Source organism: Lampris incognitus, chromosome 2, assembly GCF_029633865.1.
Source record: "Lampris incognitus isolate fLamInc1 chromosome 2, fLamInc1.hap2, whole genome shotgun sequence".
NCBI lineage: Eukaryota > Metazoa > Chordata > Actinopteri > Lampriformes > Lampridae > Lampris > Lampris incognitus.
The window spans coordinates 93,690,663-93,708,803 of NC_079212.1; the positions used below are offsets into that span (position 1 = coordinate 93,690,663).

At 45.6% G+C, this 18,141-nt stretch overlaps 2 protein-coding genes across 3 annotated transcripts in view; both read right to left on the minus strand.

Moving 5' to 3' along the window:
* Positions 1-2,476, minus strand: part of LOC130108439 (guanine nucleotide-binding protein G(i) subunit alpha-2) — a 90,526-nt gene extending 88,050 nt beyond the window's left edge. For both annotated transcript variants that reach the window (XM_056275358.1, XM_056275357.1), the window contains exon 1: positions 1,883-2,476. In XM_056275358.1, coding sequence (XP_056131333.1) covers positions 1,883-2,000 — 118 coding nt within the window. In that variant the 5' untranslated portion in view covers positions 2,001-2,476. The remainder of the gene's footprint in view (positions 1-1,882) is intronic.
* Positions 2,477-10,604: 8,128 nt separating this feature from the next.
* slc38a3b (solute carrier family 38 member 3b) overlaps positions 10,605-18,141 on the minus strand; it is a 40,812-nt gene continuing 33,275 nt past the window's right edge. Inside the window, exons 13-17 of the mRNA XM_056275355.1 lie at positions 17,943-18,043; positions 17,466-17,590; positions 17,164-17,308; positions 12,546-12,649; positions 10,605-11,600 (exon numbers count right to left, since the gene is read on the minus strand). Of these exons, the coding sequence (XP_056131330.1) occupies positions 11,496-11,600; positions 12,546-12,649; positions 17,164-17,308; positions 17,466-17,590; positions 17,943-18,043 (580 nt within the window). The 3' untranslated portion in view covers positions 10,605-11,495. The remainder of the gene's footprint in view (positions 11,601-12,545; positions 12,650-17,163; positions 17,309-17,465; positions 17,591-17,942; positions 18,044-18,141) is intronic.

The following is an 18,141-nucleotide window of genomic DNA, read 5'->3' on the forward strand; positions in this document are numbered from 1 at the left end:
TGCATGTAAGAGAGAGAGTGTGTGTGCATGTGAGAGAGTGTGCATGTGAGAAAGAGAGTGTGTGTGCATGTAAGAGAGAGAGAGAGTGTGTGTGCATGTGAGAGAGTGTGCATTTACGAGAGAGAGTGTGTGTACATGTGAGAGAGAGTGTGCATGTAAGAGGGAGAGAGAGTGTGTGCATGTGAGAGAGTGTGCATGTGAGAGCGAGAGTGTGTGTGCATGTGAAAGAGAGAGAGTGTGTGCATGTGAGAGAGAGAGTGTGTCTGCATGTGAGAGAGTGTGCATGTAAGAGAGAGAGTGTGTGTACATGTGAGAGAGAGTGTGCATGTAAGAGTGTGCATGTGAGAGCAAGAGTGTGTGTGCATGTGAAAGAGAGAGAGTGTGTGCATGTGAGAGAGTGTATGCATGTGAGAGTGCGTGTGCGTGTGAGAGTGTGCATGTGAGAGAGAGTGTGTGTGTGCATGTGAGAGAGTGTGCATGTAAGAGAGTGTGTGTGCGTGTGAGAGAGTGTGTGTGCATGTGAGAGAGAGAGAGTGTGTGTGCATGCGAGAGTGTGCATGTAAGAGGAGAGAGAGAGAGTGTGTGTGTGCATGTAAGAGTAAAAGAATGTTTTATGAGGGAGTGTTGAGCGTGTGTAACGCAGACTCCCCAGCAACACCAAAACCACCGATCTGCTCTCCAACAAAACACTCGAGAGCCGGTTTAGCCTGCTTCTCCCGGTAACAGCAGAACGGCGTGCAGGAATATGAACCCAAGCTGGTCTGCATGTCTACATGTGTGTGTTACGAAACATCCCTCAGCTCGGAACGTCACAGCATCAGCACCGCCCCCCTCCCCCACCGCCATCAAAAACCCTCGGTGTGTTGAAATGGACGCAGCACGTTCACACAGATTTCCACATGTGTGGTGAAAGGAAGAAAGACATGTAAAAAGTCCTGGGTAGGTATGAAAACAATCTGATTTAAAAAAAGAAATCAAATTACAGGCGGACGCAACGGAATACATAGCAGAAGTGAGGATATGGCGGTGTGTGCGTGCGCGCGCGCGCGCGCCCTTAATGTGTTTTCAGAGAGAAGGATGAGGAACAAGGTAATGTGTGAGCTCGCTCTGCTCGAGGTCTCGTTCATGTCGACTCAATGTGAGTTATTCACAATTTTGGAAATACAGCGTGCGTTTGCTCTGCAGCACTTCTGCAGAAAAAAAGGACTTTTCATTGAGAGTTGCGCAGGAAAAGAGACCTATAAATCTTTAGTCGGAAGTCACGTGTTAGACATATTGAACGTACACCCCCCCAGCATCTACAACAGCCCCACACCACTGCATCTGTCTTGCTCTAGTGAGAAGCTGCAGAGCTCGGCGACAGGAGGGTGCGTTAGCTCTCTCAATGCTAATCTTGTTTGCACACAGTTCTGCAAGTGAACGAACCCCAGTGTTCATGCCTACTCCAATTGGGGGTGGGGGGTGGGGGGGTTCTGGCGATATTCAACTATAACACAGTGACAGGTTTGTGCATCATTGTGAATGCAGTGGGGTGCAGGTTCAGTTCTGCAGGTTCTAGATGTGCACACGCAGTAGTGCAGCAGGGTCAGGTACACAACAACCTCAAAAGCAGCATTCCTTCTGAAAGGATTGTGTGCAATCAAAAACATGTGTTCCTTTATTTGCTTGCCTCAGCATCACTAGCAGCGAGGTGTGCGCGTGCGCGTGCGTCTCAATGGCGCTAAAATGGAAGGTTAGACTCATCCTACGTGTGTGCGCACAGGACAGCATCCTCTATTAAATGTTGATGGTTTTGATTCTGCAGCAGGCTACATGCGGCCGCCTGCAGGCCCGGCAGCTTCTTCACAGAGAACCCGGGGTTATTAACGTAACTACGGCCTACCTAGTAAGAGCAACTTCACTTCTCGGGCAGCCTTCTCCCCGTCCTCGCGCAGATTCTTGTCAATCATCTTCGACCTCTCCGCGGCCGCCTTGTCCTCGGCGCTCACCGTGCAGCCCATGGCTCCGGACACGGCGGGTCGTCTGATGCACGCAGGGGCCGGCTGGGTTTAGATATGACGCGCCGTCCAACTTCTTACTATATGACAGTCTTGAGGTTAATCCCGGCGAGTTAAGGGGTCGCAGCGGCTGCAGAAGAAGAAGAAGAAGAGGAGGAGGAAGAAGAGGAATTGATCAGATCCAGAGTTTCACCGACGCGCAACAAGAGTCCGGTTCGCTGGGGGGTCTAAACCTCGGAGCGGAGTGGTCAGATTTCAGCAGCCGGTGTTGGACTGCGCTGGCACCGCTCGTGGCCGTTGGTCCATTTCGGATTCATCTGAGCCTCGGCAGTCCCGCATCTACCGGGAAGAACGGGACGTGTCCTTTCCGCTGCTCCTCTTCAGACTCGGTCCGCCTGTCAGGCTGGCGGACGTGAAACCGGGTCCCTGCTCGTCCCCACCGCTCAATTAGTCAGTTCGAGCGTGCGCCCGCCCGTCGGTATGCCTGCTCCTCCAGTACTGGGAACGGCCAGCAGGGGCATAATTGGCGCGGCCAGTTTGTGGCGACGGGGCAGATAGAGGCGAGCTCTTCTGACCCGAGTGGGGGTAGTCTGTAGGTGAAAGGATATTTGTTATGAGTCTGAGTCGATAACGTGCCCAACATCGATATGAGACTATCGGTGCAGCGTGCGAACGCTCGCGGGCTGCAGCTGGGCGTCGTGCCAAGCTGAACCGCACTGCATTGTGGGAGACGTAGGCTGCCAGGCGACTACGTTACACAGAGGTTGCGTAGTGTATTCAGCGTGGCTGTGCAGGATGTTGTGGGCGGTTAACTCCGTGCAGGCAGGTGTGTGGCAGTGAGTGTGTCTGTAACGCAGCCCACCAGCTGCTGAAAGCACTAACGCGTAAGTCATATGGTGGGCTACTGACGTTTGGTGAACAGCGCCCCCTAATGGAAACAACTATGTTTTCATATAATACATGTGCAGTGGCTATAAAAAGGTCTACTGACCATGTTAAAACGGCAGGTTTTTGTGCTGTAAAAATGAAACCAAGATAAATCACGTCAGAACCTTTTCTAATTTTTTTTTAAAATTTGCAACCTATAAAAATAAAGTGAAAAACAAATCAGAAGCATTTTAGGGAAAAAATACAAAATTTAGAATAACCTGATTGCATAAGTGTGCACGACCCTAAATTAATACTTTGTTGAAGCACCTTTTGATTTTATTACAGCACTCAGGTCTTCTTGGGTGACGGTCTATCAGCTTTGCACGTCTGGACTTGCACAACGATGCGGATCCACCAGGCTGCGAGGGCATCTCCTGCATGTGCACAGCCCTCTTCAGGTCACCCCACAGGTTTTCTACTGGAGTCAGGTCTGGCCTCTGGCTGGGCCATCCCAAAATGCCCCCCCCCAAAAAAAAAAATTTGTATTTATTGAATAAATATAAGAATAAATAAATATTTATTTAATAAATAAAAAATAAAATAAAAAACATCCCAAAACAAAAATAATGAATAAATATTTATTTAATGAAAAAAAAAATCTGGGCTCCGGCCGGGCCTTCCCAAAACGCTGATCTGCCTTTGGGGAAGCCGTTCCCTTGTTGGTTTGGGTCTATGCTTAGAGCTGTTGTCGTTCTGCTGAAAGGTGAAAATCCTCTTTTTCATCTTTCCAGCAAACGCCTGAAGGTTTTGCACCAAAAGCAACTGGTATATTTGGAGGTATTCATGATTCCCTCCGCCTTGACTAAAGCCCCATTTCCGGCTGAAGAAAAGCAGCCCCAAAGCCTGATGCTGCCACCGTCATGCTCCACCATGGGTCTGCTGCTCCTCTGGTGATCTGCTGTGTTTAGGAATTATGGGCAAAACGTTCAGCCTTGGTCTCGTCAGACCACAACACAATTTCCCAAATGGTTCTGGGAGACTAAATGCACCTTTTTGCAAAATTTAGCCAGGCTTGCATGCTTTTTTTTCCCTTTTCCCCCAAGTGAAAAGGCTTCCATCTCACCACCCTGCCCCATGGCCCGGACATATGAAGAACACGGGAGAAGGTTGTCACATGTAGGGAGCAGCCAGTTATGGCTGGGCAATATATCAACATCATGATATAGATTATCTGGGACACAAGTGTTGTCTTTTCCTGGTTTTAAAGGCTGCATTGCAGTAAAGAGATGCAACTTTTTGAACTTATTAGACCGTTCTAGCTCTTATATTATTTCCCTCCATTTGTTTGGACGTCATATCCACATCACTAATGAGTGTTTACCAAATTTATTTTGTGAGAGCACCAATCGTGACCTCTACAATATCGTCAAAAATATTGAAAGCGAGATATTCGGTCAAACATATTGTGATATTTGATTTTGTCCTCATCGCCCCAGTCATACAGCCAGCAGGAAGTTCCTGCAGCTCCTTCGGTGTTGCTGTAGGCCTCCAAGAGGCCTCACCGACCAGTTCCCTCCTTGTCTTCTCAACGTTGGAAGGACGTCCTGTTCTTGGTAATGTCCCCGTTGTGCCATATTTTCTCCACTTGTTGACGATTGTCTTCACTGTGTCCCATGGTAGTATGTCTGATGCCTTGGAAAACCTTTTGTACCCCTCACCTGATCGATACCTTTGTACACCGTGATCCCGCTCGTGCTTTGTAAGCTTTTTGTGCAGCTGGGTGCACACCAAGAAGGTGTCAGGGAAACCCTACAGGACCAGCGTAACTTTATTTGGGCTTAATAACAGTCCCTTTAGTATTGATGGCAAGTGTATACTAACTAGCTAACATGGGTTTGAATGTGATTGGTTGATTCTGAACTCAGCCACCACATCCCCACTTATAAAAGGGTGTACTACACACTCGTGCAACCAGGATATTGTCATTTTTGTGTTTTTCTCTTTTTTTCATCCCTAAACTGTTTCTGATTGTTTTTCAGTTTATTTTTATAGGTTGCGATTTCACATGAAGGGTGGAAACAGCTGTGACGCTATTTATCTTGTCTTCAGTTTTTTAATATCACAAAAACCATTTCAACATGGTGTGTAGACTTTTTATAGATGTTGTTGAGGTTTTTAGTTGCTTTCAGGTCAAAATGACCGTTTTGGTTTGTTTGTTTGTTTTCTCGTGTCAGCCCAGCTCAGTTCAGGTTAGGGCGCCCCACCTCTGCGGTTAACCATAAACCACCGTGTTGTGTACAAATGGCTCCGCGTCTGCGTAACCTGGATGCTGCTGTGGCACCACGGGACTACGCTGTGGAGCACATCGTGCTGCACTGTAACACAGCTTGTTTCAGCAATGTAACACAGCTTGTTTCAGCAATGTAACACAGCTTGTTTCAGCAATGTAACAGCTTGTTTCAGCAATGTAACACATATTGTTTCAGCAATGTAACAGCTTTTTTCAGCAATGTAACACAGCTTGTTTCAGCAATGTAACACAGCTTGTTTCAACAATGTAACACAGCTTGTTTCAGCAATGTAACAGCTTATTTCAGCAATGTAACACAGCTTGTTTCAGCAATGTAACAGCTTGTTTCAGCAATGTAACACATCTTGTTTCAGCAATGTAGTCTGCAGACCTCCCCAGATCGGCAGAGGGGGTTGGAGCAGCGACTGGGATGGCTTGGCAGAGTGGGGTAATTGGCCGGATACAATTGGGGAGAAAAAAAAAGGGGGGGAGGGGGAATTTTAAAAAAAAAACTAAATTAAAAGTGACAGCAGAGACGTGTGTAAAAACATCTAAAATTGTTTTATTGCCAAACTAAAAGTGTCACCTGCTATTTACACTTTACAAGCTAAATATGCATCACAAATACATGGTTTACGTTTATATACATTATTTATATAAAGCCGCTTCTTAAACTCCCAGAATTCATACATCTTATTTACTCACCCACCGGTCCATACATACAACATTTCAAATGCAGAAGAAGAGCTATAATAATAATAAGATATCATATCGTACAGGCTGCCTCGGGTACTTATAAGGCGTCTGATCACGTGACCGCAGGTATTTGAGAAGTGGTACCTGTCACGTGTTACGTGAAGAGGAAGGCGTATCGAAGCAGTAGGTAGTACGTTGCTGTTTTGGCATCATCCAGAAACGGGAAGAGTAAAACCTCCTTCCCACCACCACACCCTCAGGGGACGTGGGGGTGGGGGTGAGGCCCGCAGGCCAGCGCAAACACAAAACAACGTTTTGTTGGCAACTGGTCAGCAAAATAAATCGGTTTCAAATTTAAATGGACAAACGAAAACAGGAGAGGACAGATTTCCGTCGTGTAAAAGATAAGTAAAGGCACGTAAGCGCCGGTTTACAAAACCTTGCCGGGTTCGAGTAGTGTGATACAAAAGACTACGATCGTTTTGGTAGAAAAACAAGCTGCGTCTGTTGTGATTTCACCGATTTTCCTGTCACGACTTGACTGCAACACCGTCATGTCCGGGATGATACTCATCTCTTACTTGGTGCTCCATGTCCAGACATGATGAGGTGCTTCATCTGCAGCCTGTCAATCAAACTGCGGTCTGTCAGTCAAACCGCGGTCTGTCAGTCAAACTGCGGTCTGTCAGTCAAACTGATATCTGTCAATCCAACCGCGGTCTGTCAATCAAACCGCAGTCTGTCAATCAAACTGCAGTCTGTCAACCAAACTGCGGTCTGTCAATCAAACCACAGTTTGTCAATCAAACCGTGGTCTGTCAATCAAACCGCTGTCTGTCGATCAAACTGCAGTCTGTCAATCAAACTGTGGTCTGTCAGTCAAACCGCGGTCTGTCAATCAAACTGCAGTCTGTCAACCAAACGGCAGTCCGTCAACCAAATTGCAGTTTGTCAATCAAACTGCAGTCTGTCCACCAAACTGCAGTCTTCAAAACAGAAATGTGGTTAGACGACGTAGAGGATGTGTGTAGCGTTTTCCCACTTTTCTCCAGATAACCACAGAATTACATTGCCATCTCAGTCTGACTGTACTGAGGGGTGGGGTGGGGTCACTGATCATAAAAAGCTTTAGTACAATCACAGATTTCAATGCACTGCAGCACATGTTGCACAAGGTAACAACCCAGTCCTCGTGGCACATTTCATTTCTAAAACCTGTACTTCACAAGTACTTAAACAAATATCAAAACACTGCAAAACAGTTAACGGCAGATTTTAAAGCACAAAGCACATGTACCACACGTGGTGTCAGGGACATGTACTCACACTGGTTCAGGTGAAGGATCACAGGTTTGCACAGTTGTGTTATTGATTTCATAAAGGGAGGCAGTTAACCCTGACATTAAACTCCTTATGCAACATGATGTCACAGAAATACTACGTGAAATGACCACGACCTCCTAACCCTCGCATCACGTAACCTGTTGAAATTATGTGCCGCCGCCACGGAGACAATGCCAATGGAGAGTCAACTAGGATCCTTTGTCGTGCCGGGCACACAAATTCAATGAGTGGTGTTTAATGTCACCAAGTTAACAAAACATTATTTAATTGCTATTTTTATTGTCATGCCTTCGTTATGATTTGTTTTGTTCTCTAAAAACACTGAATTGTGTGTGATTTACAGTATTGGGAGGGTTACTTTTAAAATGTATCCCGCTACAGATTACAGAATACATGTCACGAAATGTAATTTGTAACGTATTCCGTTAGATTACTCAACGTGAGTAACGTATTCTAAATTCTTTGGATTACTTTAATATGTTCTTACATTTTGTGTAACAGTATATGTAGCATTCACACAATACTACTTAGTTGAGTAGACGATTCTGTTTCTTCTATTGTATCAACTGGCTGAATGCATTTGAGTCACCTTAAATATAGATTAACAAAGGCTACAAGAGTATGTAAAAAAAGAGAAAGAAAGAACTTTTCCACGTCCTTTTCTTTATTTCCATAGCTGTTAGAATGAGAAACCTTAGACAGATGAAAATATAGCATACTGCTTTACTGAATTTACTGTTGAGCTAACATTTAGGCAACACTTTCACTGCATTTTGTGTCGCAATCCTCTTAAAATAAGAATGGCACCAAAAAATGTTAAGTAATCCATTACTTTCAAGACTGTAACTGTATTCTGAGTACCATACATTTAAATTGTAACTGTATTTGAATACAGTTACTCATATTGTGTATTCTAAATACGTAACGCCGTTACATGTATTCTGCTCCTCCCCACCACTGGTGACGCAGCTCATTTTGATGCAGGGAGGTCAGGGTCGGGGGTTTTTTAGAGAGATTTTAGGGTGACATGCGGGGTCATTTCACGCAGGATTTCTGTGACAGCAGGCTGCCTTGCATCTCAACAGGACCTTTGGTTGCTTATCAAATGTGTTGTGTTGATCCAGCCCCTAAAGCTGTCAGGATCATTCATCCTCTCAGGCCTTTCCTGCCATACTGTCACTTAGAAGAAGAAAAGAAGACAAATCATCACGACGCATCAAGTCCATTAATAAGTGATTATGCAATCGATCATGTACAATAAGTTAAATACTCTGTTGATAGGCCCATTTGTTCATTTTGCAGAATTAAAAAGAGAGAGATACGACTCAAATAAATACACTGTTGTACTCCTTGTCTGTGTGTGTGTGTGTGTGCATCCTGTCGTGTGCTAAAAGGCGTAAGAGCGGCTGAGGTTAGATAATTAAGGCGTCTGAAACGCAAGCCTGGACTAAGACAGACCCACACACCTGACTCTATCGAGTTAGACACCGCAAACCACCTGCATTCAGTGTAAGTGGGTTTGTGGTCTAAATGTCAGTTCTGTTGTGTCGCACAACCATGATGAGATAATTATGTGTGCTCCTGGTTCAGGGTCACGTATCACCAGCACAGCAGCCAGATCCTCCCTCTCCATTTTTAATAGTGTGTATACTATATATATATATATATATATATATATATATATATATATATATATATATATATATATATATATATAATATAGCCTGTCCAGGGTGTCCCCACTGCCGCCCAATGACTGCTGGGATAGGCTCCAGCATCCCCGTGACCCTGAGAGCAGGATAAGCGGTTCAGATAATGGAGGGATATATATATATATATATATATATATATATATATATATATATATATATATATATATATATATATATATACATATACACTACCGTTCAAAAGTTTGGGATCACCCAAACAATTTTGTGTTTTCCATGAAAAGTCACACTTATTCACCACCATATGTTGTGAAATGAATAGAAAATAGAGTCAAGACATTGACAAGGTTAGAAATAATGATTTGTATTTGAAATAAGATTTTTTTTACATCAAACTTTGCTTTCGTCAAAGAATCCTCCATTTGCAGCAATTACAGCATTGCAGACCTTTGGCATTCTAGCTGTTAATTTGTTGAGGTAATCTGGAGAAATTGCACCCCACGCTTCCAGAAGCAGCTCCCACAAGTTGGATTGGTTGGATGGGCACTTCTTTGAGCAGATTGAGTTTCAGGAGCATCACATTTGTGGGGTCAATTAAACGCTCAAAATGGCCAGAAAAAGAGAACTTTCATCTGAAACTCGACAGTCTATTCTTGTTCTTAGAAATGAAGGCTATTCCATGCGAGAAATTGCTAAGAAATTGAAGATTTCCTACACCGGTGTGTACTACTCCCTTCAGAGGACAGCACAAACAGGCTCTAACCAGAGTAGAAAAAGAAGTGGGAGGCCGCGTTGCACAACTGAGCAAGAAGATAAGTACATTAGAGTCTCTAGTTTGAGAAACAGACGCCTCACAGGTCCCCAACTGGCATCTTCATTAAATAGTACCTGTTAGAGCCTGTTTGTGCTGTCCTCTGAAGGGAGTAGTACACACCGGTGTAGGAAATCTTCAATTTCTTAGCAATTTCTCGCATGGAATAGCCTTCATTTCTAAGAACAAGAATAGACTGTCGAGTTTCAGATGAAAGTTCTCTTTTTCTGGCCATTTTGAGCGTTTAATTGACCCCACAAATGTGATGCTCCAGAAACTCAATCTGCTCAAAGAAGTGCCCATCCAACCAATCCAACTTGTGGGAGCTGCTTCTGGAAGCGTGGGGTGCAATTTCTCCAGATTACCTCAACAAATTAACAGCTAGAATGCCAAAGGTCTGCAATGCTGTAATTGCTGCAAATGGAGGATTCTTTGACGAAAGCAAAGTTTGATGTAAAAAAAATCTTATTTCAAATACAAATCATTATTTCTAACCTTGTCAATGTCTTGACTCTATTTTCTATTCATTTCACAACATATGGTGGTGAATAAGTGTGACTTTTCATGGAAAACACGAAATTGTTTGGGTGATCCCAAACTTTTGAACGGTAGTGTATATATATGTAGTGTTGTTGTTTTTTCGGAAACCGTCAATGGTTTTGATAAAAGTGCTCAACAAATGAGGAGCGGAATATCAATATAGATGCAGGACAAGAAAAAATCTTTTTATACATAGCCGTACAAGCTATGCCCTTCCAACTGTGCCCCGACACCACCCCCTACTATATGATATACATATAAATTACCCCATTTGACGTTACCTTGTTATGTCTTAAATATAGGCTATTTCAACAGTGCCCTGGTCCTTTAATAAATGCTTCTTTCAAAACAAGCCCCAGCCCCTTACCCCCCCTTACCCCATCGGTTGTAATGTTTTCTACCCCAGCAGTGGTTGCTGTGCATCGTAACCGCCTACCCCACTGGTTGTAATGGTTCAAATGTTTTCTCCTCTCATTGGCTGCTGCCCACCGCAATTAGTGGGGTGACGCGGGGCAACACATACTGTGTGTTGTCTTTGTTGAATCACATTAGCAGCTGATGAGTGCACGACACACAAAACAAGCTTGTACTGCTATGTATTTAAAGTTTTTTCCTACATCTATATATATATATATATATATATATAGATATATACTATATGCTGTATCCCTCTGTCCAGTTGTGCCTCTCCAGATAGAATAATAGATACATTATGTAAAAAAATAGCATTTTTTTTCTTTTATCCACTTATCGTTTATCTTGATGTGTTCCTCTCCTCGCCAAAACATCGGCTCTTGCTCAGGTTCTCTACAGTACTAGCTGAGGGTTACGTGTGAAGGGCTCGCGGCTTTCCGATCGAGAATTCGGATGAAGATAAATAAAGACGAAGCGATACGAAAAGGACGAGTTGATCAATGAGAAGGGACTCAAACGTGTTTTGACTACCGTGTAGATGGACTTTGGGTGCACTATCTATTCAGAAACCGTCTCTTACCAATTATTAATCGGCCTCCGCCGTGTGTTTTGCTCTGCGCCAGATCACAGAGTGTCGGGGCAAAGCAGATCTCGCCCACACATGTTGAGATGTGTGTTAAGTGTTTTTGCTGGTTGTTGTTGTTGTTTTCAGTGTGATATGGCCCACTGCTGCACAGTTACCCAACTCCTTTGACTCTGTGATGCGGACCCCGCAGTGTGCCCCCATAAAGCAGATGGTGCATCCTTAACATTGAACGGTGCTCGTTCCCCTTCTGTAAGCCGAGGCACATGGAGGCGGCTCTCTAGTGGCCTCCTCCGGCGTTGCTGCTCCCTGTTGTCCAGTCAATGACTATGAAACTCAAACTCATTACCATAAAGGAGACGCCCAGAGCAGCGAAGCAGGCAGCCTGAGAAAGAAAAACAGAAGACACAAGTGGTTCAGACTTAACAAACACTAGAGGACTGTAACACACTTAATATCCATCCATCCATCCATCCATCCATCCATGCATCCATCCATGCATTATCCAAACCGCTTATCCTGCTCTCAGGGTCATGGGGATGCTGGAGCCTATCCCAGCAGTCATTGGGTGGCAGGCGGGGAGACACCCTGGACAGGCCGCCGGACCATCAAAGCCCCCCCCCACACACACACATTCATACCTAGGGACAATTTAGTACGGCGATTCACCTGACCTACATGTTTTTTGGACTGTGGGAGGAAACTGGTGCCCCCGGAGGAAACCCACGCAGACACGGGGAGAACATGCAAACTCCACACAGAGGACGACCCGGGACGACCCCCAAGGTTGGACTACCCTGGGGCTCGAACCCAGAACCTTCTTGCTATGAGGCGACTGCACCACCCCCTACCACCTTCCATCTCATTATATTCTATATGATCTGTATTTTATATGATCTGCCGGTACCCACATTTTAACTTTAACCTTTGCAATTTTACCTATTGTGTTTCATCTTTTGCATTGTATTTACTGTACTGTGTCCTTGAGATTTCGAAAGGCACATTCAAATAAAATCTATTGTTATTATTATTATATTATTATTGTTGTTGTTGTTATTATTAAGCTAGATTTTGTGCTAGCGACATTTGTTTCCACTTTATTGCTTAAAATGTAACACTTGTTAATTGGCTGCATAGCAACAAGCCACTTAGTGCATAGCAACATCCCCACATATGTTTTTTCTCGGCTAGTGCTGGCGACTAAATCCCCACCATGATGTTATTCACAGTACCGCACGACCTCGGCTAGTCCCCATATACATATACACCATACCGTGTAAATGGGGTCAGGAGAAGAGATAGATATTAAGGGAGGAGGATTTCTGCTCACTAGTATCTTAGGAGTGGAGTTCATGGGCTCGTCATCTTTAGGCACTATACGGATATAGAAGACAGCTGGGAAGATGAAGATCAGGCAGGGGGCCGATGTGGCACCTGTGAGGTAAAAGAGAAGGAGAGGAAGGACCAGATTAACAACGGGACAAATGTCACCTCACAGAAAGGGGTTAATGAGCACAGATATTAACAAGTAATTCAAATACACAACGTAAAGTGCACTACGGTTGCTGTGGCAATAAACCCTGCAGATCTGAGTGTGTGTGTGTGTGTGTGTGGTACTGTTGCTCTATAGATACATATCCTTCAAGGTCCATGAACTGAAACACTCACAATTTTCACCTGTAACCTACAGAATATGGCCTCCATCCTAAGGGCAGCATAATACACAATATTGATTCGGCAACCTGTTCGTCAGTGTGTGATCACACACTGTTCACGTTTTAATATTGTTGTTAAGACAAGGACAGACTCGGTGGTGTGTGATACACTAAACAGAAGGGCACAGCAATGTGAAATATGGGCGCTCAACTCGAGAAGAGAGATTGCAAAACATAACCATAACCATCCATCCATTATCCCCAACCGCTTATCCTGCTCTCGGGGTCGCTGGAGCCTATCCCAGCAGTCACTGGGCGGCAGGCGGGGAGACACCCTGGACAGGCCGCCAGGCCATCACACACACACACACACACACACACACACACACACACACACACACACACACACACCTAGGGACAATTTAGCATGGCTGATTCACCTGACCTACATGTCTTTAGACTGTGGGGGGGGGGGGCGGAGCCCCCGGAGGAAACCCACACAGACACGGGGAGAACATGCAAACCCCACGCAGAGGACGACCCGAGACGACCCCCAAGGTTGGACTACCCCGGGGTTCGAACCCAGGACCTTCTTGCCGTGAGGCGACCGTGCTAACCACTGCGCCACCGTGCCGCCCTATATTTGATCATGTTCTGCATGTTCATACTCCACCGAGTGGAAACGCTGCAGAAGCAGCCACCTTAACTGCAGACTGTAGGTATAGGCGATTGCAACACACCCCAGAATTGCCTTGTTTTACTGTTGGCGATTTTCACCATTGCAAGCTGGACTTTAAGATGCTTACACAGCCAAGGCTAAACCCCCCCACCAGCCGACTCTGACCATAATGTTGTCCGTTCAATTCCCGCCGACAAGTCCCCAATTAAAAGCAGCAAACCGCAAGTAAAAACTGTACATGTCTGGGACAATGACGGGCATCGAAACTCTGAAAGGTTGCTTTTCTTGTACCGAATGGGATCTCCTGCACAGTTTGGACTTAGAAGGGCCCAACAGACACCATTACAGGGTACATTAAATTCTGCAGAGATAATGTCCTAACTCTATGTGCCCCAACAACAAACCCTATATTTCCAAAGAAATGAAAAAGGGCCAATTAAAAAGTGGCTGGCGGCCTGTCCAGGGTGTCTACCTGTCTGCCGCCCAATGACTGCTGGGGTAGGCTCCAGCATCCCCGCGACCCTGAGGGCAGGATAAGTGGTTTGGATAATGGATGGACGGATAGATTAAAAAGTGCACGGTTCGGGGGGGAACAAAGTTGCATTTAAGAATGGGGAGCTGGTGGAAATAAGCAATATTCAGACAGACCTTATTCATAATTTAAGGAAGGCCGGGGGGGAAAGAGGAGGAGAAATTTGAAACTCACTGCTCTTCAATGAACACCAAAAAAACTGTGGGAGTCTATGAAATCTGTGACGAACATGGTCCCGACCCAAAAGTCTCTGGGTTTTAAATGAGGTCGAGAAGGCCAATGAACTAAATGACTTTTTTTTTTCTCGGAGATACTTTATTAATCCCCGTGGGGAAATTCATGCTCTGCATTTAACCCATCCTAGCTGTATAGCTGGGAGCAGGGGGCAGCTGCTGTGCAGCGCCCAGGGACCAACTCCAGTTCACCTCGGTCAGGGGCACAGACAGGAGTACTAATGCTAACATGCATGTTTCTTTTCGATGGTGGGGAAAACCGGAGCACCCGGAGAAAACCCACCGCAGACATGGGGAGAACATGCAAACTCCACACCTGGGATGATCCCTAAGGTTGGACAACCCCGGGGTTCGAACCCAGGACCTTCTCTCTGGGAGGTGACAGTGCTAACCACTGGGCCACCGTGCCGCCCAATGTGCTTTTATGCACGGTTTGAAACATCTGATTTCTTGCAAGAGCAAAAAGTGGCTCTAGATATGTTACTTGCATCTGGCTGTCCAAAAATCCCCATCGACCAGCAGGTAGAACCGAGACTGTTCTCACGCACCTGCCTCAGGAAGGCCTCTGGCCCGGACGGCATCTCATGGTTCCTGCTGATATCATGCAGGGAAGAGACGGCCGAGGCCTGGTGCCCCATCTAGTACCACAAGTCTTTGGACGTACATACTGTTCCTCACATCTGGAAAAATTCGATTACTATTCCTGTTCCTAAAAATGCATGCTGCGTGGGAAATAACTATCAACCAGCTACTTTGACTTCAGCAGTTGTGAAATATTTTGAAAAAAAATCGTTATTGACCTATTGAAAATAGAAGTCAACTGTTCACTGGATCCTTTTCGGTTTGCTTACAGATGCAGTAGAGGCACGGACGATGCCATCACAGCCATGCTGCATTTTATATCTACGCACCAAGAGGAACCTGCTTCTTATGTACGTCTTTTATTTGTAGATTTTAGTTCAGCGTTTAATGCTGTACTAATGGTTTGATTTCAGTACCCCGAACCTGGAACACGGGGGCCCCCCCAGGGGTGTGTTAGTTCACCTGTCCTTTTTACTCTATACACTAATGAGTGTAGAGGCCGTAATCCCCCCCCGTAATTCTACATCATTAAATTCTCAGTTGACACTGACACCGTAGGTTTAATGAAGACGGACAGCGACATCGCAGAGTATTATTTAGAAATACAAAGATCCGTAGCATGGTGTGACGATAACCACCTGGTCTTGAACGCTAAAAAGAGAGGAGATGGTGTTTGACCCTAGAGAAGTGGGTGACCTCAGGCCTGTGGTCATCCACGATGAAACCATCTCCCAGGTCTCCTCGTACAAACACCTTGTTGCATTTAGTGATAGTCCGCTGACCTGGAGCATGCATGTTGATGGTCTCTGTAGCAGCAAACATCAACACCGCCTGCACTTCTTGTGGCGACTCAGGGTTCATGGTGTTGATCAGAAATGTATGGTCGTCTTTTACCAGGTGGTCTTCATCTCTTCTCATCTCATCTCACCTCACCTCACCTCACCTCACCTCACCTCTTCTCACCTCACCTCACCTCACCTCTTCTCAACTCACCTCACCTCACCTCATCTCATCTCATCATCAGCCACTTCTTCAGGGTCGGGTCACGGTGGCAGCAAGCTAAGTAGGGCACTCCAGACGTCCCTCTCCCCAGCAATGCCCTCCAGCTCCTCCTGGGAGATCCAAAGGTGTTCCCAGACCAGATTGGACATGTAGTCCCTCCAGTGAGTTTTGGGTCTACTCTGGGGTCTCCTCCCAGTTAGACATACCTGGAAAACCTCCAAAGGAAGCCGCCCAGGAGGCATCCTAATCAGATGCCCGAACCACCTCAACTGGCTCCTTTCGATGAGAAGGAGCAGCGGCTCTACTCCGAGCTCCCTCTAGATGTTCGAGCTCTTCACCCTATCTCTAAGGTTGAGCCCAGACACCCTACAGAGGAAACTCATTTCAGCCGCTTGTATCCGCGATCTCACCCTTTCGGTCACTACCCAAAGCTCATGACCATAGGTGAGGGTTGGAACAAAGACTGACTGGTAAATTGAGAGCTTTACCTTCCGGCTCAGCTCCCTCTTCACCACAATGGTCTGGTACAACGTCCGCATTACTGCTGACGTAATCCGCCTGTCAATCTCCCGCTCCAACCTACCCTCATTCACCAGGTAGTCCTCGAGAGCCTAATTAGATATGGCATCCCAGCTTGGTTTGGTAACCTCTCTGCGCAATTGAGTCCAAACTAGTCCAACCCATACAGACCGCGTGGAAGATAATAGGTGTAGGACAGCATCCATCCCTGCAGCCTACCTATGAACAAGCTGTTCTAAGGCAAGCCAGCAAGATCATAACCGACCCACCCCATGTGTTACACACTGAGAACCAGCTCCTGCCATCAGGGAGGAGGTTTAGAGTACCACGTTGTCTTCAATTAAAATGTTAAGTGGCAGTAGTAGAAATAAGGGTGAAATCACTATAAAAACCCTCAGCTTTATTCTTACCTATTGATGAATGACTATTTCCAGTTGTAGCGCCTTTTTGTACTGTAGGTTTTTTATCTATCTAACATTGGTGTGTCTTTTTTCCCCTGTATGTTTTATTACTAGGTTCTTAGATATGTTTCTTGTTCCCCGTAGCTGTCTTACCCGGTCTTTTATGTATGTGAGATGGTTTTTATGGATGCAGCATGAGTGGAAGCCCAATCCAAACTTCCTACAACGTGGGACAATAAAGTGAATCTTGCAGAGAGTTATCTCATGAGGTCGGGTCTCTGGTGACTGCTTTCAGCTTGTCCTTCTACCCGCTCGGGGGGGGGGGGGGTTCAATGCTGTACTAACCGATGATGCCGAAGATGCCCAGGATGTTTGGAGCGAATATGACCAGCATGTTGATGAGCGTGAGGAGAACGAGGGCAATGGCGACGTGACGGAGCCAGCTGAAGGCCTTGTTGGGGAACAACATCTGCAGGATGGCGCGACGCACCTGTGGATGGAGTTTTTACAAACAGTTGTTCAACTGCTGGGAGAAAAGCGTACACGGTGTCGACAGACTGAAGTGACATTTAACATCAGAGTAAACTAAATGTAGTCTACGTGTATTATCGGGAGGGTGTAACTCATAGAGGCATGGCTTCACTCACAGGGTATAGTACAATGGGGACAGTCAGTGTGACGGCAGTAAGGACGGCCACTCGCACGCACAGGATCAACGTGTCATAGGGATCAATTCGGCTGTAAGTGTGCAGCAGCTCAGGCTCCACATTATCTGCGGAAACATAAAGAGAAATTCAGGTGACGTGCTCTGAACATTAACCATTAGTAACCATCACAGAGAGGCGAATCAGTTCACCTTTCTGTGATTTCCTTACCCGGATTATTGAGCCTGCATACATAAAGGCACTAACTATGTAATCGAAGACTCCTAGCCAATAACATATATTCACCACTAGAGGGAGCAAGCCCCCGTTTCTGGGTAACGGAGCAGGCACGTTTCCCAATTTATTGCTTCCCTCAACAAAAAAATAAATAAATAAACAAAACCAAGTCTGTGTAGACTAATACATTTGGATATACAATTTTGCATTCGTTCCCAATGGATTTAACCGACTCGCTCTCACCATAAAAGGTCAGGTAGCCAAAAAGAGCTGCCAGGAAGTACATGGTGTACATCACAAGAATGGAGATATTAGACACCTGCTGCATCTTCCTCTTAGTGGGGCTGAAATTACACGGCAAAAGGTTAGGTGAATGTCACATCCACTGACACAGATACAGATATTAAGGTCACACGGTTTTAACTGATATGGACCGACTCAC